Source organism: Manacus candei, unplaced genomic scaffold, assembly GCF_025592945.1.
Source record: "Manacus candei isolate 608988 ecotype Guabito, Panama unplaced genomic scaffold, ASM2559294v1 h1tg000043l, whole genome shotgun sequence".
Classification (NCBI taxonomy): Eukaryota; Metazoa; Chordata; class Aves; order Passeriformes; family Pipridae; genus Manacus; species Manacus candei.
Window position 1 is genome coordinate 7,691,316 of NW_026138091.1, and position 25,339 is coordinate 7,716,654.

The following is a 25,339-nucleotide window of genomic DNA, read 5'->3' on the forward strand; positions in this document are numbered from 1 at the left end:
GAATAATGCACTGCACAGGGCAGAAATGAAGCATCATCAGATTAAACTTCTCTGTGTTCTGCAAGGCACTTTACATTCAGCAGACGTACAAGAGCAACCTCTGCATGTCTTCTAAACACGCAGAGTTCAAAAAATTAAAAGAGACAGTTAAACATCACTATGTTCTTCCCAATATTATAAATACATTAGAACTGTGAATTAGAAGCACTACTAAGGCACAAACTTAATTTCAAGTGTTTAGCTAGAGCTTTAACTTTCAGTATAAACTCAACAGATTAACCACAACCTGTTCATAGGTCTTATAAAGACTGAAAAATTAACTTTCATTTTTAAAAACATAGCAGACAGTTGTGCACATTTATTGTAAACATTTTAATATATTCCAAGTTTAAGCCATTATAATAACGATCAACACATTAAAATTCATATGAAAAAGATACCTTTAGCCATCACTATAAATATACTAGCAGTTTTAGTTAATTCACAATAGCAAATTCATGGCTTTGCTTTTCACAATAAGTCAAAACATACAGGAAAGGTATCTCAGAAGTTCACCTAAAAAACTGTTAGCACCAAGCAGTACAATGGCAACTATACTGAAAAGGACTCTTACCAGTGTAGGAAAGTAGTAAGTACATATTTTTGCTTTTCTTAGATAAATATTTAAGACTTTTTACTATTCAGGCAAAAGCACTTAATACTACACAAACAAGTTTTGCATATTAGAACATAGAAAATACAAGTCTGTCACTGATTTCCATCTTCACAAAACAGAAAATCCACCTCTTTCAAGGATGTCATGTGAATAATAAGGTCTGAGAAGAAATGCAGACACTTGCTCTTCAGCCCAAATTCAGGTGCCCTCCAGCCAGCGTGAAAGTAATGGTTTTTCATCCAGCTCTGTGAGAGAAGCGGCATCCTACTGATGCGGTCGAACACCACTACTCGTCTCTGTGGCCAAGGCTAGATTCCTCCTGCAGAACTAGGAGAAGGAATTGTTGCCACCTCAGCAGCATGCAATCTCGGAAAACAAAGGGGATTCCCACTGTCATTGTCTTCATCTGCAGCTGATCATCACCAGCACTAGCAAGGCAGTAGCTTGCGCAGTTATCTCCACAGCGGGCAATGTCACAACCCGACCAACAGCACAAACTACTACCTCAGCCAGGGCCCTGGTGCTCCCGACCCCTTCTGAAGGGGGAAACGAGCAGGTAGACAACACAGCAGCGATACGTGAAATTAGAAGGAAAAACAGCAGAAAGACAAAAGGGCTCTGGGGTCTTTCGATGATCCTCGTCTCCTTTATCTGTTGCAGACATCAACCAGACTCCTCTCGCCTGACTGTGAAAAGCAAAGGGAAACCCCGCCCAGCTCCCTCCCCAGCTTTGCCCTTTTCCTTGCATGACCTGAAACCGACGGGAAGAGCTTCATTTATCAGATACATTACAGACCCCAGCTGGTACAGTAAAGATCACGTTTAATTTCAAACAGCTACAGTTCCGCAAGCCTGTAACAGATGGGGCGGGGAGGGGAAGGAGGGAGGGAAGAAAGGAGAGACACGGGGGGGGAACAGAAACGCAGCAGACAGACACCTTCCACCCCCCAATCCCCCCAGCCGCCCCCCTCGCCCACCCCCGCGGGGCCGGCAGGGCACAGGTCCTGCCCGCGCCGCCCTCCCCGCAGCGCGGCCCCACCGGCCCGGCCCGGGCAGCCGCAGAGGAAGGGGGTGCGGGGCGGAGAGGCGGCGGCCACCGGCCCGCCCTGACCTCCCGCCGTCCCGCGGGGCCGTCCCGCCCGCTGCCCGCAGAGCCGGCGGCCACGGGCTGGGGCGCGCCAGACACGGCCCCACTCGCCCGAGGTCGCGCTGTGTCGCCGGCGGGGGCGAAAGGGCCGCGGAAGGACCCCCGCCCCGGCCGCCCCAGCGAGGAGCCCTCGCCGCCTCTCCCGACAGGGAAGAAGAAGCCGAGCCCTCTATCGAGGGCGCTGAAGGGTCGGGGAAGGGAAGGCGCTCGCCTTGCCGAGGCCGCAGACAAAGAAGGCGCCGCGCTCCGCCGCGGCCCCGCTCCCGCCGCGGCTCCGTCCGTCCGTCGCCGCCGCCGCCCGTGTGTCCGGCTGAGCCATGGAGAGCGTGTAACGCGGGGGGAGAGGGGCTCCGCGCCCACGTGACCGGGCATGTCACTCACCCGGCCGCCGCCATCTTGCAGAGGGAGGGGGAGCGCTGCCCCCGGCGCGGGCCCAAGATGGCGCGGAGCGGCGCGAGGCCGCTCCTCACAGCGCGGCCCCGCCCGCTCTCCCGCCGGGCAGCGCGCGGGGCGTCGGGAAGAGCCGCTATTGTCGCTCTCGATCGGGGGCGCTGCGGCCGGAGCGGGGCCCACGGGAGGCGCAGGCGGGGCGGGAGGGAGCAGACGCCCGCGAGCGGGGGCTTTTCCGCTGGGAACGCACTCCGGGAGCGGCGCGGCAGCGGCAGGGCCCGGTGGGGCAGGAGAGGCGCCACCGCCCGGGGCCGCGGCGGCACCAGCAACAGGATGGCGCTGGGATGTCACCGCACAGTCCCGTGTTCAGGGAGGGGGATTGTTACAGCCTCAGCCCGAGAGGCAGAGCGGGCACGGGCTTTTAGAGTACCAACAGTGCCTGCCTTGGCTCTGCACTTTAACTTGGAAGCTCTTTTCCTTCTAAATGGAAACGGGCTCCAAGACAATTACTCCCCACAGAAATTGACCTCAAAGAAACACTGGGAACCTCATTACAGGTTCACCAAAGTTAAACTAACGTTCTGGTCGACCGTTCTTGCCCTTCACCACCAACTCATTTATGAACAAATTTATTGAAAAAACAACTGCCAGCACACAACAGGGATTAGACTGCAAGAGTTTAAAATAAAATGTGTAACTGCGTTTACAAAGACTGTATTAACAATAATCAGTGATGCAAAATATGGAAATAATACACAATAGTCTTGGAGTTTCCAGTGCAAAACTATTTGCAACACGGGTTAAGAATGAAATGCAATGCCTCTAATGACAACTTGCAACAAAGTTGTACTTGAGAAAGTCACACTAGAAAGAAGCCAAAACATTGCCACCTTAGAGACAAAGATAAAATTACGTGGTTTCCCATTTTTTAATTGCTACCTATCTTAAGCATCAGGCACAATCAGATCACTGATCGCTTGTTTAAAAGACTTTTAAACCAAACATTCTGTTGGAGAAAACATGCCAAGAGTTTCTGTATGCTTATGAAGTACGTATGTTTTTGATACTGCCTGGCACATTAAAGAACATTCTACAGCTGAGAAAATGGAAGTACCCAGTAACTCGGAGTCCTTTACTTCTGGTACTGGAAGGGACTGTTTGATCTCCTTCAGACCATTTTATCTCAATTCCTGTTTTCCTCGGTAAAGCCAGGTAATGCTATTTCTCACAGGGGCAGTGAGACTTAATTGTTGGGTATTTGAAGTCAAATAAGGAGAGGCAAAGTATTACAAATACAGACGCACCAAGGAAATGTATGCTCTGTTCCTACTCAGTTAAGTTGTCATACACATGAAAACCCAGTTCTGAAAAAGAAACACAATTTAAAATTGGGAAATTTTAAGTGTTTATTAAAAAGAAAAAGCAAAAGCTAGGTATTATAATACTGTTTTTCCTATAAAATAATCAGATTTATTTTAACTATATTACAAAATATATCGGTAGTGGAAAAAATTCTTCCATATGTGGAATATTAAAGTTTTTACTTAATTCTGGGTTAATTTTTTTATGTGCTCCCTTCTGTTCTCAAGCCACTTCAACTATAATGTAAAGCAACTTTTACACAAGACTATCAGTATTTCACACTTCAATGACTTGTTTTCCTGAATTAAGGTCTCTTTTACACTCATTAACAGACTGAAACCCATCTTAACATCATGAAAACATTTAGAAAGTTTCTTAGACAAGAAGTTAGCAATTTCTATATTAGGAAAATCAGCACTTCTGGGCAAAAGTAAAATGTAAATTTAAACCACATCATTTGGATCAATTTAATTATTTATATGAAGGGGAGATAAACAACAGTAGAATACTGTTTCCTCTTGGAGGTTGTTAAGTTTATTAATTGAAGTATTTGTCATTTATCATGTACAGGCAGAAATTATAATCAGATATCAGTACAAAGTACTGGCAGATACTTAGAGTATATCAGAGTTTATTATATGGCAAATCAGAACACCTATACTGATATTTTCTTTCTGGATTTTCATTTATCTAAAAACAAGAACTCCAAGAGTCATTAAAGCAGATCCTGGAAAGCAATGAAAAAGGACCTAAAAGGTTAGGAAATATGCAAGGCTGCAGATGGATACAGGTATCAATCTGCATGCTTCCAGATCTTAAATGTTTGTTGGAGCCACCCACTTTTCCGATTCCCTCTCTCTTTCCCACACCCTGTAATGCAAAGCTTGAAAGATTTTGAGGATGGGAGCCCTTAATTACTTGGAGTAATTCAAGTCTTTTTAGTGAGAGTGTGAATGTGTAGGGGCTTTGAAAGAACTCACTCTTACTAGATAGTATTTCTCATTTTCCTCAAAGATGAGAAATTCAAATGACAAAAATAAGCTGTACATATCAGAAGTAACTGTACCCTTGCTGAAACATTTGGGGAAAAAGCAGCAGTTAAATGTAACATAAAAAACAAATGGAAAAATTCTCTGATGAGTGTACATAAGTGTAGCAGGACTGGAAATGTTTAGTTCAGTTTACTGAGTTCATGAAGACAATAATGTCACATACTTGTCCAGACTGGGGAAGCAATGGAAAACCAAGACAGATCAGTAGCAAGGAGAATTTAAAGTTCAAAAAGAGCTCAGTGTTCTACACTAACAGTAACTGTAGTTCTCTTAACTCTTTGTCTAATTATTTAGACTAATGCCATGACAACAAGGAAGTCACAGCATGTTATCCCTTGCAGACACAGGGTACAACAAATAAATATTTAAAACATGATCTCCGAGGGAGGGGGGAGGAGGGGGGAACAGGCAAGCCTTAGAGTAAGCCCCTTGCAAAGGACATATAAAGGTCCAAAATGCAAACAAACAAAAACCACAAAGATGCTGTTAGGGGAACTCAGAAAAACTGCAGCACCATCAACACATGGCAATAGCAAGGTCAACTGCATTTACTGTAGCTCTCTCATCTCCATTTTGAGATGTTTAAAGTAAACTTAAAAAAAAAAACCCATGAAACACCAGACATCTAAGCCTAAAGAAGTTTTCCTATGCTCTGGTAGCAAGCGCTGTCACTACCACATAGCAACTTACGTGACCTCTTTTAGGACAGAATGGTTCTCCTGCCAGGCCTGCCTATTTTGTCTTCCCTGATTGCAAATGAAAATCAGGTTATTTAATCTTGTGGTAGACCTCAATATTTTAGTTACTGAGATCTCAGAAAAGAAATCCAACTTGTGCATCTCAAAGCACATACTACTTACTGCCTCTCCTAAGTTTGATTACAGGAGGAATGATTTCTGTAAAAAGTTACTTCATTTTAATAATGACTTAAATAAACAAAAACCTATGTTTTAAGCCCGATTTTGCATCTATATTTATCTCTTCTAAAAGATTATTGTTACTTCATTAGCAATTATTTCAATGTTTGTTTGCAATTAAATATAGTCACTTCACAACGATTGGCAACCTTTTAGAACTAGGGAATACATTTTTCATAGTTAAGATTCTATAGCTTATAAATGCTAAATGATTACATTTTATCTGAAAATGTCTGCATACATTTTCTTATTATGTAGCACTTAATTAGTTTGCCAAGAGCTCTGTTTGGATGCAAAGTGCAGTAATACAGAAAATGGCACTTAAAATAATTTTTAGATTAGATCTGTTTTAAATGGATTGGAAAAATCCATGAAATACATTTTGTTAACAAAGAGGACAACTGATTGTTTCTGGTTGCCACTGCCTTCACCTTTTAGATAACAGTGTATTTTACCTTCATAGGTCTATCCTGTGTATGGAAAGAAAAAAAAACCCAAAACTTTTTCAATTCCTAACCCATTTCCAAATTTGACCTAGTTGTTTGAATTGAGCTGATTAAAGTGAAATTAAACTGCAAGAAACAGCTACTGCTATTAGACTGTAGTTTCATCATCATCATCATCATCATGGCCAGTCTTTGCGAACGAAGATTTGGGAAAGGTCATTACCCTTCGAGCCTGCGCAGTGGATTTTTTAGGTGAGACACAGTGTGCGCTGAACTGAGCCCACCCTTTAATCCTGAGGTTCATCTGCTGGGGCCGAGCGAGCTCGGACGGTGGCAGCGAGGTCCTCAGGACGTAGGTTTGTTTAGAGTGACCTTCTCTTAGATGGATGGCCTTACAGGGCTGACGAGCTCCATCTGCCCGGAGGAGTCCCCTGACTGGGAATCGAACCCGGGCCTCGGTGGTGAGAGTGCCGCATCCTAACCACTAGACCACCAGGGGTCCTCTGACTGTAGTTTAGCACTTCAAGAACTTGCTTCCCACTCTTAACTCTGTAAAGAGGGAGGGGTTTGTGCTACTCCATCGGTTCAATGCATTCTCTTTGAGACTTTGGCAACACATAACTGCTTCAAATTTTAAGATATTATGGTGCATGCAGCTGTAACGTACATTATTAACTTCATATTTTGAAAGAAGATATTTAAGTCACTCTGTTCTAAGACAAATGTTTCTCTTTCCTCATTTGTTTTAGGACAGTACTTTGTGCAGACTCTGGGGGTCATTTTAGTGGTAAGGCAGTACCATATTATGCTATGCCAAGCAAGGAGGCATGAAGAGATGTTCAGTAAGTAAATCTGCAAGTAATACTTGTGATGTACTCCAGAAACCAGGTCTTTGTACATGTACATGCCAGCAGTACTATGCACTTAATACTCCTGTCCTCTTCATGTTTTCTTATGAGAGAGGCTGATCAAAACCAGACTGCTCTCTCTGCTCTCTGAATTGATGGCAATCCAGTTTTGGCTGCCATTTTTCTATGGAGCCTTTCAGTCTCTCCCCTCATGACCAGGCATTAGTTTGTGATGTGATGGGGGAAAGAAGAGTGAGTCTTCTGGCAAGGAAGCCAGAAACATAAGCTGTTCCTCGGCAACTTTAATAGTTCCAAGTAAGAAATAGTTAACATTAAAAACAACAGACTAGGCAATGTAAAGTTTGGACAAGTTTCAAGTTTCCAACTGTCACATCCTCACAAGCCTCTGCAGTCTTAAAGCTATCAGCTTTGGAGATACCACTGGCCATGGAGACTCCTGCCAAGACTAAGACAGATGTTCTGTGCACAGAGAGCAACAGGTATGACTCCACTTTGAAGATCAGAGTCTTCGGTAACGAAACTGTGAAGATGCCAAACCGAGACCTGATTTCCAAGGGATTTTCTTTCTCATTGGTAATCTCTTCTGAAAACAAAACAGACTGATGGGATGATGCCTTTGAGTATGCTTCAACATTGCAGTATTTTTGATTGAAGAAAAAGATGGTAGCTGTACTTAACTCATTCCTTCCATAAGGATATCATGCTTCAGGTAAAAAGAAGATAAATGAGATTTCTTATGAAGTTCTTAAGGCAGGCATCTGGACCACCAGTGGGAATAAACATGTTAACATGGAAAGAGAAAAGTTTATCATACTGATTTCAAAAATAAGCTTATCTGAGAGCTCCTTTAAACATAGATAAGAAATTCAAGCAATGGTCTCATCTCTTGCTAGTGAAGTCCTGCAGTTAGCACAGTGAACACACAGCTACCTTATCCTTTTTATCAAAGTTGTTTCCTAATCAAGACAAAAATGGTTAAATAAGGAGCTCAGAAATAGAAGGACTGTTTTTTAGCATGTTACTCACTAACTGATAGGACAGAAGGACATCACAAAGATGATCTTTAAAATGCTGAAATTACTCAGATTAGTTCTTTAAATACCAGGAAGAAATTTGTCCGGCTCAGTCAATTTGACAGGATATAACCATTTTCTATGCTGTTTTCCTTTTTCTAGGCAAGCTTCTTCAATCTTTCTCACTCATATCATTTGCACAAGCAATACTCTGGCAGTTGACAGTGACTTTTTGGATCAGTCATCACTGTAACAAACGAAATAATTCAACAGAAATTGCAGCTTTGAACCAAACACCAATCACCTGTTTCAACAGCCATATTCTTTTAAGTAGTCAGAACTTTTGTTAGTGCAAATCTTTTACTATTTATGCATTTATTCTGTCAGCTGACTGGTGTATCTCATCTACTTTCATCCCTATCTATTGACACTGTTCTTTGGCGTTATCTGAATTTCCACCTTCCATGGTCCTCTGCTCATTGTATTTGAATTCAATGAAATTCCTTGTTTAACTGAGTTGGTCTCTTATTACAGCTAGTCTGGTACATATTTTCAGTTAAGACCTTCACATCTCCAAGGAACTGTCTTATCTCCTCAGTTCCTCTCTTAACTCAAACTTGTCTTCTGTGAGATCTTCCCTATCAATTTTCTGGGCTGCCTTCTTCAAGTCCAGTCATTTTTATTTTGAGGTTCTCCCTCCTCCCTAAGAATCATGAGTATTGAATTTCACTTTCTTTCTCACACAAGTTGTCTTAAACCATCCATGCAGTATTTTGCTCACTTGCTGCTGCTGTAGTCATTCTTGATCCCAGCAACTGGTTCCTAGGCGGTGTAATGTTGTCTGTCTTGAATTACACAGCAGTCAGATACTTTGAATGTGACATAAACCTGAACACTACAACTCAGCTACGAACCCTAAAGAGTATGTACTCCCCAAATGAAATCTATCTTCTACATTGACTTTTTACAATCATTGTTATAGGACTTATACTTGCCCCGATATACAAAATGCTGTATAGACGAAGAGTCCCTGCCCCAAAAACTTACACCTGAAGCACACACAGAAAAGTACTGTCAGAAGGTAGGGGTGGAAAATCCATGGAGAAAGTAAGCTCTTTGCAGGGAATAAAAATATAATATCAATATTTTGCTGATGGTTAAATGGTTTACACCTACGGATATAGGCCATATCTATGCACAATTTTGGATTCCAAATTAAACAAACCCTACACACTAGCTGCCTTATTTGGAATTTTCTGATGCACCCCACTTTAAACATCCTTATGGGCCTGTAGCAGTCAGAATACGCGCTGCTCACAAGGCAGCTGTGGACAGCAATTCCTTCTCTCACTGATGACTAGTACTTGTGCTTGTCATGTGCTGAGGAAAAGAAAGGCATTAATCTCGCTAAAAATATCTTGCCTGAAGAGTTCAAGGCCAGCTATGAGAAGATTTGCTGTTTGACAAGAAGAAACAACTCAACCCAAGTAAAGAAAGAACCCCATCTGCAGAATATGATGAAAAACTACTGAATTTCCCAGATGTACTCTTACTCTTGTAAATAATTTACAGTGACCATGTGTTTCATGTGGTTTAATGTCCAGTAACATTCCACAGTTCACCAATAAAAGAGGTGGGGAAGCAGGCTCATGTACAAGGGAACAAAACAGATTCCAGTTAGATAACCATCTCTGAAGATAAGCAAATAACTACTGTAGGTTACTTCTAAGAATAAGATGTTCTTTAAGAAGTTCCCAGCTTGAGGCCTCTTTCTTTTTTCATAATCAGTTACTATGCAATCTTAAATCCTTGAGTACATTAAGGCAATGGTCATGGCATTGAGATGTACAAGTTTTCCCAAGTAATCCAAAGTCTTGATATGAACATGCTATTAATGTAATAATTTGAATTCCCATCCATGTCTTTTTTAAAATTGTAGACAAGAAGGAAAAAGGTGAAGACTGTAATTACATTCAATAAGCAATTAATGCTTATCTTCTGACTTCCAGCTGACACATTTCTATATAGTCAGCTGTATCCCTCTTCTAGCTGCCTTCAGTGACACACTGCAGACCCCAATCCTGAAAAAGTCCATGGGTTTTACTTCTCGTGAATAAGCAACCCTACAGACTTGAAAAAAACTTGGACATGGGTCTACTCAATAGGTAATGTTAAATTAATTCGATTCCTTCCAAAGCAAGATTTACCTTGCTAAAAACATGTAAAAATGTGAAATTTAAACATTCAAAAATGCTGTTTGCATCAAAGAAACCCTAAGAATGTTTAGCAGAAAGTACAAAGAGAAAAAAGAAACTGATACTTCAAGTTGGAAGAAATATTTGAGTGATAGACAAGAAGGCACAGTAAAGGGAATAATTCTTATTCACAGACAATCAGTTCAATGAAAACACCTTTTCTAAGCTAAGTAGCTCTGTTTTTAGTTCTCAAAGTATTTATACCAAATAAAAGAAAGCAGTTTTACCAGTCAACCCAAGCTTGCATGTCCAAAACACACCTCAAATAGCACAAATATTATTAATTTTGTAATTAAGAGGAAAGAAAGGAAAGTTAGCTCATTGGTAGTTTATTTCAAAATTTTTGGAAGATTAATGTCTATAGGTGGTAAAATAGCCTCAGTTTTAGAGTCAGGAAAGACTAACGCATCCCCCTTTTGAATTACAGATAAAAATGAAGATTTACCTCATTGGACAAATGCACCTGTATTACCACTGAAAAATCAATTAGAAACTAATTAGAAACAAATTTACCCACAGCTTGGTCTGCACACCTCTTTTCAGAAATTCTGGTTAAGATAATATATTCCAAAACAAATTAATTCCCTTCTTTCCTGTTTTACGCTTTGTTTCCTTAATAACCTCATAGACTTTGACTTATCTTCCACTAATTAGGAGAGCAGTTGTGAGGTTTTCACTTTCAGAGTATGGATAATGTTGTTACCTGTATGCGAGACCCAGTTCTGCAGTATACTGGAACTGCTCCTCCACAGAAGGTATTTTGACATAAATTCTATTAATGAGAAGAACTTGTTTCTTTAATGTAAACTGTGTGTTCTCTTAAAACTATCCACGCTTCACAATTAAGTTCTATGCAACTTTGGTAACAGAAATGTGCAAGGTTTGAAGCCTCTTTAATATTTACTGTACTTTGAAATAGAAAGCTTTTAAAAAGGACCATAAACTGGAGCCTTGTGGGAGCAACCTGTCCAAAGCCCTGCTTGAAGAACATTATTCATGCAGGGCAGCCCTGACCAGTTCATCACACCTTCAGCTTGAAGCTTCTACAACTTTTACACCTGTTCATATGGACCAATCAATGTCCCTTTAGCCATGAAAGTGCAAAGCAAACAGATGTAATACCATTTCTTATGCATGACAATATCTTTTAATATCTACAAAAGACTTGAAGAAACAAACCCCTAAAGATAAGCTCTGAAATCCATAGGAAGGCACCTGTCTTTTTTTTATATATATATTTGGCCTTTGTGCTTTCACATCACAGATTAAAAATATGTGAATACAGGTGAAACATTACTGAAATCAAAATGAATTAAATAAGGAGTTTAAATGCTAGATCACAAACTTTAAAAACAGTACTATTAAAAGTGTTTTACTTCAATTGTGTATTACGTGAAAGTGAAACATTCACATTTACTTAATGACGAATTTTACTGCATTTCTAAATGAGTAACTATCTTCAAAACTACACTTCTCGCGGTTTTTATCAGACACAGTTTATAATTAAAAGATTAGAACAATTTGTTTGGGTTGAAAAGACATTACAAAACAAAGCACTTAGAATTACTGAACACAGTATTACAGCCAAGTATTTTAGATACTTGAAATCACCTTTCTTGGGTCATGATTCAAAGACTGTGATACTTGCCAAGAAGGCCAAAAAAGACTAACAATCCTCAAATATGTTTGGGTTTTTTTTTAAAGCAAGGCTGCAACTACAAAAATGGACAGAGTTAAGTAAAACAAACATCTTGAAAAAATATATTATGAAGTGAGGTATGGTAGTCTTGAAGTGCTACAGTGGATTTCTGCATATTCAAACTTATTTCAGGTCAACTGCTCTGAAGTTTGAGATCAGCAGACTGTGACTGCTTGCTGCAATCTTTTGTTATATGACCCTTTGTAGATGTCCAATGGCCACAAAGAAGATACATTCAATTAAGCAAAAATTAATAACATGATCAGATATGAATGAGCATATCTGGCAATTTAGAAGGCAAACTGTAAGTAAAAATGCAAGCATACAACTTATTCATAATAAATACATTTTCAAGCATTTGACATTATCAATATTTTAAAAAGAATTTAAATAATAAATGCAACTATTTTATACAGAACTGTACCATTTATTATACACACAAGTATATCAGTTCCCTTTGTTTACAAAGGCTGGTTACAGATATATGGAATGTTACAGTACCATCTTGCATAAAATTTTAGTACAATTCGTACTTCAAAAAAAGGGTGCAAAACACCAGCCTAATAAATCTGACTGAATTGAAATATTTTTAATTACATCATTAACACATACACAACAAGCTGTACATAAGCCCACTTTTCAATCACCACTTCAAGATACTGTAGCAAGTACATTAGATTATAAATGATTCCAACTAGTCAGTTAAATTTATTAAAGGTTTGCACTGCTACTCACTCTGGAACCTTTGAGATATAGCCTATATTCACGACTTACTGAGCTCTTGTTAGTACAGTTAAAAGGCAGTCAGCACAGTTGCCAAAGTACTAGTCACAAGAGATTTCCTCAGAGAAACTTCACCCGGGAACAAACATTTTTGGATACTTTTTTTCCCTTCAAGAATAAAAAAGAAGTTTTATGGGGTCAAGACTCTCCATTCTGTACCTTGGATGCTGGTGGATGCATGAAGTCCTTAAAAGGAATCAGTGCCTCCTTCAGAGCAGAGCACACTTCCGAGGATGAGCAGGTAATACATTCTACTAAAGTCGGGTACAAGGCAATAACTTGTGCCCATGTGCTAGCATCAACTGCAAGGAAGAAAACAACAGATTGAATCACTTACTGCTGTCCAAATTCTTACAACAAATTTTTTTTCAGTACTTGTATAAATAAGGGCACACTCAGCTGCCTAAACATAGGTAGCCAGTGCTATACAGACACTATGGCATCCCCACAGGGCACTCAGATATAAGGTATGATTTCCGCAGGAGAGCCATATTCTTTTTTTGCAGCCACAACTGGAGGCCAGATGGGATAATATCCATAAAATGGTACTACACACCTGTGTTTCTACATATGAGTAATTCACTGTGTTTTCTGGATGAAGAACTGACAAATTTAAGATAATACTTTTATTAAATCTGTAATCTATGTGCATTTTCTGCCCGCTTTTCTCTGCTACAGACAGAAAACTGAACTGGACACATATCTCACTTCTGGAAAATTGTCACCACTGAGACTTGCTTTTGATTTCAGATCATTCCAGATTACAAGAGCTATAGAAAGCAGAAATAGAAACGCTGGACCAAGAAAAAAAAATATCCATAGTAAAGTTTGTTACTCCAACAAGTGAAATTAAACATTGAAGCATGAATCTTATTTATTAATCTTATTGCTTATTTCTGTTTTAGCTCTGCTTTTAAAAGAAAACAACCCCTGATTTCAGACAACATTAATAATTATCTTAAATAAATAAAATTATTACAAGGTAGAAGAAGTGGGAGTGAAGTGATTCTGTAATTTGTCTAGTGGTTCTCTTTATAAGAAAGTGCACAGGAGGTTTGGCAAGCACTGCTGCATATGTCCAGGGGAAGAATGCCTCTCATTACAGGAAGAGGGATGTGGGGAACAGTCCAGCTGAGCTGGCTACTCTACCCTTCTAAGAGGAAGACCCACCAAAGTAGTACTTCTGTTGCCTTCAGGGTTTGCCAAAAGGCTTTATGCATCCTGGCATAGTTCTGCCTGCACCCTTTTGCCATCAGCCTTGGAAAACACATTATCATAACTCTGGCTGCTCAGTGATGCTGTAAATGAGGCACTGCCTCTTTGCAGAAACCCACCTGCCTGTGTTTTTCTGGAAAGACTGGTTTGTTTGTTTATTTCAGGGTTGAAAAGGGGTTTTTTTCTGTTCTTTGTAATATCAAAAGCAGGGAAGTAGAGGGAAGTGTTGCATATGCAATTCTGCCAGAATTTCAGAGTCCAATACCAAGACTCATGACTAGGTTTTCTTGCAAGAACTCTCCACACATACGCTGTAGGTGCAGCTTACAGGAGGAACAGGATACATGATTATAAATGAAGTTGAGGTCTTTCATTTAATTCAACCTTTTAAATACATCTGTCAACCATTTACTTGGGCATCAATGAGCTAAGACATCTTTCTCAATCCAGGGCACATGAGATACTTAAACAGGAAGAGAGCTATAGCAAGACCACAAGTTTAAATATCTACCAGCCTGTCTGTGCATTTAGCTTGTACACCCGCTTCAACTACAGAGGGCACCTATGTGAACAAGATCCATAAAGACCTACAAAGGTATCATGGAAAGAAAAAAGGATCTATCAAGACTTCATATATTTAAGAATTCCACTAATGTTTTATGGCAGCTTTTTGGTTTCTTTGTTTTTAGAAAAGGACACCACAAATTGAGGTTCTCTTTTATTAAATATATTTTAGAACCTTATGCTTTTAGGCATACTGGAAAAACTTTGTGGTTTTTGTTTCTGTCTACCTGCCACCTGCAAATACAAAGAATTACAAAACACTGAATCTTACAGACTACACTTTTCTTTCAAATTTCTGGGAAAATTACTACAGGAAATAATAAATACATCTTTGTGGCAGATGTAACATTACCTTGTTTAGAACCATGTTGTTTAACAGTAACTTACCATTTTCAGGTTGAGTTTTTTTAAGTGAATCTATGAGAGTGCTGACAGCTTTTAAAACAAATATGATTTCTGTTACTTGCTGCCTAGAAATGAAAAAAATGCAAACAGTCAACTACTCATTTTTGCCTTAAGAATATAAGTTTTCTATGAAACTTACACAACATGAAAACAACACCCAATGGCAAACAGCTGCAATGAAGCCTGCCATTAAAAGGATAGTTAGAGATTAACGTTATCATTTTTCTTTAACTTTACCACCATCATTGCTATTGTCTCAGCTAGGATAGCTTTAAATTTGATCCTCTAAACAGTAACACCATACACATCTCAATCTGAAAATACTCATATCAAAATACATGATTAAAAGTTACATAATAATCAATTTCCACATTCATGATCAAAACCTTCAAAAGTTAAGTGAATTTCAAATAAGTTCCTATTTTAAAGAATTTCTTAGTACTTCAGTCAATTTTTCCATTTCAAGAACTGTTACTTGAGTAATGATTCACAATGTTGCTATTGGGATATTTTATCTTATTTTTGGTAAGACTCCACATCTCAATTTAGTAACTACACATAGCTCTATTGGGAATAAAAAGAAATCAGATTTCAGAAGTATTATGCTATAGATATCAGATATGTTGTTTCAGTAACTGAAAATGTAAAAGCACAGAATACGACCATAATTATGTAAAGGTTTTTCAACAAAAAATTGGTACCAGCATTTTCTTTGAAATGTCTTCCCCACAAATATTTCCCTGGCTTTTACATTTCAACACACCCCCCCTTATTTTTTTCATGACTAAGTATTTTTTTCATGAATGCAGCCTTCCTCTCATAAAGTCCTGGTAACACCTTCAGTTCCTAAAGAAAACACACATACCGTGGAAGAGGACATTTGCCACTCAATCTCTCATCTTCTATGTAGCGATGCAATACATCCTGTGACCTTTTCAAGAGCACAGAAAGTGCCATCCTAGAAATGTAGCCTTCCTGAGGAGTTGTGACTTTATTACTGAATGAAAACTGGAGCAGTGTTTCAAAACACACCTTAGAAAACTCCTCTCTCATTCGAATATCTATTTCAGCTTCTGTCAAAGTAAAATGACATATCTAATTGTCCAGTGCGCATGATGTTGCATTTCAGTCGGTTTATTATACTTTGAAAAAAGGCTATCAATCCCCTAGTATTAATAAATATTAACAGTGATAAGAACAAATATTAAGAATACATTCTAATAAAAAATGACTGTGCAAAAATCACAATACTTCAAAAAATAAAAGATGAATTACGCAACATGCTCAGTAACATGGCATATACTTGACATTGCTTTAGTAATAAAATACATGAAATCAATTAAACACCCAGCAACCCCAGTTCTTCAGCATAAATACTAATATTTAGTACTGTACATTCCAAATATTTTTCTATGTAATGGTTTATGTTCATTTTTATCTTTCAAAAAAGACCATAGGTGATTTTTTCTTAAAGGCAGAGAAGGCATCTGGTTAGGTACACCATATAGTTATGCTAAGGTCATTTTGTTTTTCAGAACAGGATATTACATCTGTCTTACAATTGTCTGAAATTTTTGTTAAAACTGGCACAAAGTAAAATAAACTATGTAGAAACTAACACAAGTACAATATTATATACGATACTAGCCAAGCAGTAAGGAAATAATTTTTAAAAAATTGCAAGGAATGCTTGGCAACTTCCACAAAATATAGTTCATAAAAACAAGCTGGATATCAAACAGTCTATAATGAATACATGCCATGGAACTTAAAGTCTTTATCAGAGTAAGTACTCACAACATTTTAATTATTTTCTAGTAGACTTAAATACCATAGCTTTTGTCATTCAGGTACCATACCTGTAAAGGAGGAGGATTGAGAATGTATTGAACCTTTGTTGAGCATAGTCATTATTTGACCAACAAATTCCTTAGGAATAAAATTAGCATATGGCAGTATCTCTGTGCTGATAAGCTGCACCACCTAAAATAAATTAAATATATTTATATTGGCTTTCTGAATATTAAAATTGTAAATCTAGTATGAAGACAGAAACATTACACAAGAGGGACAGGCCTAATGAAACTACAAAATCTTCTATTGCTTAGCTTTTAAAATTTGCAGATACATCCCAAATTGTGGTCTTGCATGGAACATTAAACTTGAAATAATAAACCTTTTCCCCCCACTTCTGCCAGAGTTTCTGAAGGAGTTATCACTGAGATTTCCACTGACATTTGAAGTATATTCTTCAAATCAAACTTATGGTATTGAAAAGAGAAAATCTAACATTAGGAATTTCCCTCTCCCTCCCCACAATTCAATATCCTCAGTACAACATTAACACGCATATCACATGCTTACAGTGTAACATCTGCAAAGCAGAACAAGTGAGTTTATTGCCTAAACAAGCTTAAGGCAATACACATTAACTGAAATGCTTTCTATCCTTGTCTTGATACTCCCATGGAGGAACAAAGTGGGTTTAGATCTCCATAAATTAATGCATTAGATCAGAGAGTTCTGCTCACTGCAGGCAGAACCACTCCCGCTTTTCATCCAGAAATCTTTGTGTCCCAGCTGCCACTCTGGAAAGATGACAGGGAATCAAACCCATACTTCTCTGCAACTCCTTTTGCTTTGTACCCCTAATCCCTGTTCTACCACATCTCTTTGTCCTGGAGTGAAAGGGGACAAGTCCCTCTTCATTTCAAGTATCATCTTCTCTTCATTTTCTTCAGTCTTATCCAACCAAACATTATCTCTCTACAATTACACCCGTCTCTGTGCTGCACAAACACAACATCATTTCTTCATTTATGCAGAAGTTTCTCAGTATTGAGAACACATCTGAAGGGCAACGATTTCATTGCTGACTGCCCCCTTCAACACAGAAAGCACTCACTTCAGGTTTAATTGTCAGTTTTCTCTGTGGTTTACAATTACCTGTGCAATTGCTTGGCAATAACACAATAAGTAAGGATCATGTAATGTGTTAGAGGCAGAAACATTCTGGTTTAGCTGCTGTACGTTGCTTTGAAGTTGAGAGGACAAGAAGTAGTTTTTGGCATTCCACCTTCTACTTTTTGCATCACCCTGAAGCAGATGAATTTTGGGCCTATAAATTTCCTGTCTTATTTTCAAAAAGGAATACAATATCACAGAAAAAATACTGAAAGGGTAACTTTTAAAAAAAAATATTTCAGAACCAAATGCAACTTGTGAATGTTACTCTTTATGAGATTCAGTATATATTATAGGCTCCTTACCTCAACATCAATACTCTCATTCTTCTGAAATTCTTGAATTGAGAGATTATCAGGAGGTGTACTAAAAATAAACATACTATGTTATACTTTTAAATTCACAACATGTGTAAGGAGATAAGTATGGGAAAATGCATTGCATTTGAAGTCATTACATGCATCAAGTTGGTACTATTATATGGTAATAATTAATGATTGCAAGGCCAGGTTGGATGGCCTTTGAGCAATCTGGTCTAATGGAATTCTGTGATTGATATTTTCAATCACTGTGCAAGAAAGAGACTTTTGATTTTCAGTGGTACAACTGTAAAAAACTTTATTTTAATTTTACATTTTCTTCTACATTAATAAAACACTTTTCATTAATGGAACATTACTTTCCTTGATAACTGAAATGATATACTTGTTCTTATTCTTAATAATTTTTATTAAAATAAAAACCCATTTTATAAACAATAGTTTTGAAGACATTTAGAACTTTCTGCAGTTCTTCCATTATATATAAAAATTTATTTACAGATGAAACGTCCAAAAGTGATTCAACCATGAAAATTACCCAATACTTCACAAGATCCTACCTGCTTGTACATTTGGAAATCTTGTATCATTTGATTGGAAATTTTATGCTAGCTCTCAGTCATGAGGTTTTCTCTGGTGACATTTTATCTCATTTATGGAGTCCTTCCATGTACTTACTGGACTACCTGTTCAGTGAATTTCCTTTACTTTGCTGGATTATGCTTCTTTTGCCTCATTGGGCCAAGTTCCTCAGCAGGGCAGAAAGAGTAAAGGCCTCCTACTTAGACAACAATCAACTACTTCAGTTGATGTGCCTACATGGGTGTTTTACTTTGGATCAGACATCGGCTTTTCAAAGTTTTCAGACATCCCCTTTTATAAACCTTGGTTCATGTCTGGTATTAAGAGTCCATAAAACTGGATTCATTTTCAATGAAACTAAACAAAAAATATACTCCAAGCTTTCATAGATGCTTGCCACTCTAGAGCTACTCTGAAATAAAGGTCATGGGTCCTCATCATGAACTGTTTTGCTTTACAGATATGCTTCTACTGCACTTTGAGGAGGGAAAAAAAAACCAAAAACAAAGAAGATACTTCACACAATACGTAAACTCTGAATTACCTTGCTTATAACCCCATAATCATATCATTGCCTCCTAAAGTCTACACAGATTTAAGATACAGTTAGCACAATTACTAGAAGAAAAATGGATTATGAACTAAGGATAACTTGTGGTATGAGAACTTTCTGAGTTACATAAATTGAGAGGCTAAAAGAACAAATCATGAAACTATTACAGTGTTGTCACCTTGCACCCTTCCTTAAGTATCCTTACTTCTAACTTTTAAAAATAACTCTATGACATCTTCAAGCAGAGGAACAGTTTGGAAATTTGACCACTTGAAAGGAATGGTTAGCAATAGTGGAATTAAGATTGTCTGTGATACTTCAGTGCACAGGTACTGTGTATGGCTGTGTGTTACAATGCATCTTAAATTAGACTGCCTTTTTTTTTTAAACTCCAGAGAAACCATCCAATTAAGTACACAGGATGGTCACTACTGAAAAGGAAGGAAAATGATAGGGTCAATCTGACAAAACATTCCCTGCCTAATTTATGGCAGAATAGGCAGAGGTAAGGAAAACAGTGCTCTGGACTGAACAAGGAACCAAGCACTGTTGTAGTGACAAGCAGGACGGCATCCTTTGGCTTACTTCCAAACTCCCAGCTTTTCCTCTACCCCATGTCCCCCTCCCTGGGAAACAACAGACGTGGTGGGTAGTTCAGAGCTAAGCACATGCTCACAGGCAAGGCAGCTGCCCAATATATGGCTGTGGACCTGTGCCAGCCTTGTCTCAATAAGGGTACTTACCTGGGCCTGTCTTCTCCATCCCACCAGTTTTAATGGAAGGTTTAAGAACTTTGGAGGTTTTGAAATCTCATTCAAATATGGTTAGCTTAGCTGGCGGTTGTTTTGTTTTACTACTTTTGATTTTTTTTCCAGTGTTCCTATATGTTGCTGACCAAGACAAATAAAATTTTTCCAAGATAACCTTTTTTCCCCATTTTCTGGGTGCTTAGCATAAGACATCTGAAGATCAGTCTGCACACGTACAGCCAATTTTCAGTTTAGACAATTATGACAGTATGTACCAATGTTCCTGCGTGAAAAATAAATATATCTCCCCTCCTCAAAGAGGCTTCATGTAGATAACGTCACCCTTTCTATGAAACAGACAAGTGTTACATGTATGACTAGAAAAAACACAAAATAAAATATGAAATACTGTGTTTATTACCGGTTTGTATGTTAGGCAGACAAGAAGTTTGGGGTTATATGTTTGTGAGACACTGAAATGGTTTATGGCTTAAGCGTTCTTAAAATCACTGGAAGACTTTTGTCCACTGTAGCAAACTGTGCAAAGAAGCAGCTGCTCACTGAAGCCCAACCCTCCCTGAATATGCCTACTAATTTGGACTGTGACAGGAACTTGAGAAAGGTGGTACTATTGTCCGGTTATCCTCTGAGAATAATGTATCCACAGGTGTGAGTGACTGCAATGCTGAATCCAGTGTAGAACTCCCCACCCCAGGAGAGGTACTGACAGTGTTCCCACCAAGCCTAAGCCCCATAAGAAACCACACACGGACTTCACTCAACACTTGGTTTTCTTCCCTTACCACATGGGACTTTCCCTACCACCTTATACTTCATTTACCAACGGACTTCTCTCATCACATGAGACTTCCTTCACCACCAAGGTCTTCCCTCACCGCCCTTGGCTTTGCTCACCAACAGACTTCTTTCCTCCCCACACAGGACTTCTCCACCACCACAGGCTTTTCCCTCACCACCCTGGGCTTCCCTTGACAGATCCAGACTGCAGCTATCACTGACAAGACTGGGACTCTCTCCACTGGGAAGACCACAGGAAGAGGATCAGTGGCATGCTGTTGGAATCCACAGAGTGGTGATATTTTTACTTAATCTGTCTCTCTGTCTCTTTCTCTCCCCCCTCTCTCTTTTCCCTATTTCTTTCTATCCCTTTCTACCTCACATTTACTGTTATAATAAAAATCCGTACTATTGACTTCAGCATATGGTCTCATTTACACCTTTCTTTGGACAGAGGCATCTCTGTAATAATTTGAAAGAACCTGATCATAACAATGTTGAAAACAAAGAACAAAATAAAATAAAATGTTAAATAGCTGTTCAATCAGTACCTTTTGTGACAGAGTTGTCAACTATGAAAAACCTTTAAACAGTAATGTAGACTTACGCGTGGAAATGCGTGTCATGTTGAAATACCTGGGAAGCTTTCACTCTGACACTTCCTTATCTATGACTAACTTTCTGAGCTGAAGTTTGCTTAAAGAGGTGTTAAGACATTTCTGTTTAGTCATCCATATCTGATCTGCCATATATGCTACAGATTAAGCTACATACTTGTCCAGGTAGCAAAATACTCCCAAGTAAATATATTTTTGTAAGGTGTCTATATGAAACATCTGTCTAGGGACCAAAAGCTTTGTTGGTTATGTCCAAACTGCACTGGGAAGGTCAAGAGGCAGGAAAGATAAGAAGCCATGTGATGCAGCAACTTCCATAGGTACGGAGCTCCCAGCCGCTGCCCACTGTCTAGGCAGGGCTTCAGAGCCAACAGGCACTTGGAGTCCTGCTGTGCACAGCAGCACTCTGTTCAGAAGCATCTTTTGGGAATGTATTGATTTAATTCCCTCATGTGAGTACAGACTTCTACTCTAGTAAATTATATATATACACACATTCATTGAATTTTATTTTATATAATGGCTTGACATGGTTCCATGAAAGCCTCTGGGAAAATGGTATGAAATAATAAACAGACTAGCTTCTTACTAGAAGATAATTTTGTGTAAATTAAGTTACATGAAATGTATTAATTTTAAATGTCATTTTGATTTATAATAAAAATCAAGATTGTTGAGTTTCCTCGGCTGTAGCTTGCTTTAAAAAAAAAAACAACAGAAAAACCAAAAACTGAAAAACCCTGAAACTTATTTCTTGGAAGCTGTTAATTCTCTAAGACAGTAACATTTTCCTTTTTCATTTACCTGGGCTCTTTTGGCTATATGTGAAATTTCTTGATGTACAAAGCTGCAGAGACCAATTCTGCTGTGCTTTTGTACTTTTTAAACATCAGTGAGTATCCCCTCTCATTCAGCTCCATACCTGGCTTGAAAGCCTGTTCCTGTCCCAAAGATACAGGTGGGGCCATGCAGAGGAGGTTCACTATTTGAAACACAGATATTCACAGTGCTTTAATTCAAACCACAGTGACCTCTTGTCAAACCAATGCCAACTCAGTTTCACTGTCAGAAGCAATATTAGGCTATCTACACATGTGATTTCTAGGGCCACGGTGACTAAAAGAGTTACAAGTTAGACTAGAAAAACATTTAAAATATTGATTAAATATTTAGAACATCAGTGAAATAGTTTCATCTTAGCCAGGTAGAAACTTGGAAAATATGCATCGAAAAATGAGACAATATGCAACAGCATATTTTAACGAACACAGCTAAAGGTAAAAAACCTAACCAAACCTGTCATGCAGTGTTGCTAGGAGGACTGACTGCATTAAGGCATTAGTGAGTTTCACTGAGATGCAGGTGTTTCATATTTAGAACTATCCCAGAAGTCCCAAGTCAGCTTTGAAGAATAAGGGTTTGAAGAGTAGGTACAAAAGGAAGCCATTTATCTAGCTTTGCATGAAGCCTGGACAGACAGTAACATGAAACATCTAGAACATTTAATAGTGGAAAGTGTGGAGTATGAAAATCTATCAAGAGTGAATGAAGAAAAATAAGGTTTTTTGGTGACATAACATTCCAGTTTCCTTGAAACAAAGAGCTTAGGAAAAATTACAGAATGCCAGCATAAGAAAGACAATTTTCAGTTCTAACCATATTCAGGTCAAACTGATTATATCTAACTGTATTCCTGTCACAAGGGGTGACATGTTGGAGAATGCTAAAAATCCAGACAATGCAGTAATGCAATTACTCTGTCTCACTGCTAGCCTCTTGGGGTGTCAGCCGAATTGCATTTTCCAAATTCTTTGTGCTTCAGAACCTTTTCAATCCATGCTGGCCTTAGCCAGATTTGTACACTTCTGCACCTGATTTAATAACTGCTCTGTCCTGCATGGCATATTTGCAAGTCAGAAAGCCACCAGAGATGACATGACTCACAGCTGCAGTAAAGCCACTTGTTCACCAGAGTCATTAAAATCAAGTCAAGTTTACAAGTCACTAAGAGCAGAGAGTGATCTCTGTGTTTTTTAAAACACAACTCATTAATAATATAAATTAAACAGAAAACACACCAAAAACAGTTCTATACCAGCTAGCTGGCCTTAAATAGCTGGCCTTGGATAGTTGGAAAAGAAAGTAGATTCTCATTGCCCTCTCCTAAAATCTGAAGGTTGACGTGCACCTCAACTCAGCAATAAATTTTATCTGTTACTTTCAAAACAGTGAATAGATTCTTCTAAATAACTCTGAAATAAGGCACCACTCCAATTAACATATATTTTCTATTAAAATTATAATAAAAAGAAAAATTGAAAGAACACTAAATCTGAAAATTCTGAATTAAATTTCCTTACAAATAGAACAACTACAAATTTAAGGGACTGACTGAATTGCCACCGCAATCCACTAGAAGACACAATTTAGAAAATTTCAATACAAAAGGGACAGGTTTGCCCTACTTGACAAAGCTAGTTTCATAGCACCTTGCAGAGAGTGCAGAAAGAGTCAACCAAAGGAAATCAGAAGAGATTACCTCAACATGAGGAACTTTGACATCTATCTCTAGAGCCCTCCTTGCATCACAGTGAGAGAGGCACGCTTCAGTAGCATTGTGGGGAGGAGGAGGAGGAGGAAGAGGATGAAGAAAAGGATAAATAACTGCTATAACTAATTGTCCTGATTACTGGCATGACGAATATGTACTCCCTTTTTAGCTTTAAATTTTTTTAGGATCACAAGACTGAGGCTGATAGAGGGAACAGAAAGGCTATCTATTCTAAAGCTACCAAGGGATAGAGCTCTAACTGTAAGTAGCAGAACTGTACAGTTGGGAAGACAAACTTCTATTTAGAAGAAGATGGACACTAGAGAGATAAAAAAAATTACAACCCCAAACCAGACATTCTGTAGCCATGCAACGTACAACTACAAAAGCAAAATTTGTCTATTCACAATAAGCGTGGAAAGAATAATTATAACGGCCATTAATTATAATAACAGGCCAAATTATCTTGCTGTAGCCATGTGGTTCTATAAACTGCCAGCCTGTTTTTAGTGTTTTAAATTATTTTGAACCTTAAAGCTTCTAAGTGAGAGAAGAAAAAAGTTTCCTACAACTTTTCTGAGAACATCGTCAATTGTGATGAAAAAGTTGATCCCTAAATCACATTTTGCATGTACAATTATAGAATACACTGGTCTCTAAAGAGGCAAAATCAGACTTAACTGAAGACAGACATGATAGGGCACCAAATATTCACACAAGTACTATTTTTCTTTTGCATCCAGAGAACATTTGCCCATGAATGACAGCTGGCAAAAGCTACTGGAATAAATATGAGCAGCGATCATTTCCAGCAAGCAAGAGAGTAAGATGAAATTTCTGTGGTCGAAATAATTTTCAAGGGAAGTATAAATCACTCACTGTAAATTAAGAAAAATGGACAACATATCTGGCAAAAAAAGGTCATGCAGAGGATAGTGGATTACCCTGAATTACACTGAAGATCTATGATAATTTTACTTCCCTGGATTTATGAATAATTAATAACAAAAAACTGTAGCAGTGCCAGTCTTGGTCAGCTAAGAATGTGCAAAAAGGAAATGTTTCATCTGTTTTGCAGATATTTAGGAAGAATTAATTTATAGCAAATAGTATGTATTCCCAAAGCAACTTCTAAGTGAACATAGATTCCTCTGCAATAACTCGAAAAACCTTCATTTTCATTTTGCAAACCAAACAATGATATTGATTATAGGGTGCTAACTGTTTCAAAATGCAAGCAGGACTACTAACTGCAGCTGAAAACAAACCCAAACAAGATACTGAGAAGATTATTATAAATTAAAGAAACAGGGAAGCATAAAAATAAAAACTTGGACATTGAAGTGTCTTTTAAGCAGTCATGATGATCTTTTCTATTTTAAGGTCCTCCTATTTAATAAAATTTTCTTTCAAGTAAATGCAAAAACAATGGA

The 25,339-nt window shown here is 38.4% G+C and overlaps 1 protein-coding gene across 5 annotated transcripts in view; it reads right to left on the reverse strand.

Annotated features, from left to right (window-relative positions):
• Window positions 1-7,104: 7,104 nt before the first annotated feature.
• MON2 (MON2 homolog, regulator of endosome-to-Golgi trafficking) overlaps window positions 7,105-25,339 on the reverse strand; it is a 73,150-nt gene continuing 54,915 nt past the window's right edge. For 2 of the 5 annotated variants that reach the window (XM_051795734.1, XM_051795733.1), the window contains 5 exons: window positions 18,042-18,102; window positions 16,632-16,755; window positions 15,638-15,845; window positions 14,755-14,837; window positions 7,105-12,890 (listed from right to left, as the gene is read on the reverse strand). In XM_051795734.1, the coding sequence (XP_051651694.1) occupies window positions 12,727-12,890; window positions 14,755-14,837; window positions 15,638-15,845; window positions 16,632-16,755; window positions 18,042-18,102 (640 nt within the window). In that variant the 3' untranslated portion in view covers window positions 7,105-12,726. Of the gene's footprint in view, window positions 12,891-14,754; window positions 14,838-15,637; window positions 15,846-16,631; window positions 16,756-18,041; window positions 18,103-25,339 lie in introns of those variants that run through there. The other 3 variants (XR_007905925.1, XR_007905924.1, XR_007905926.1) reach the window with 3 other exon arrangements.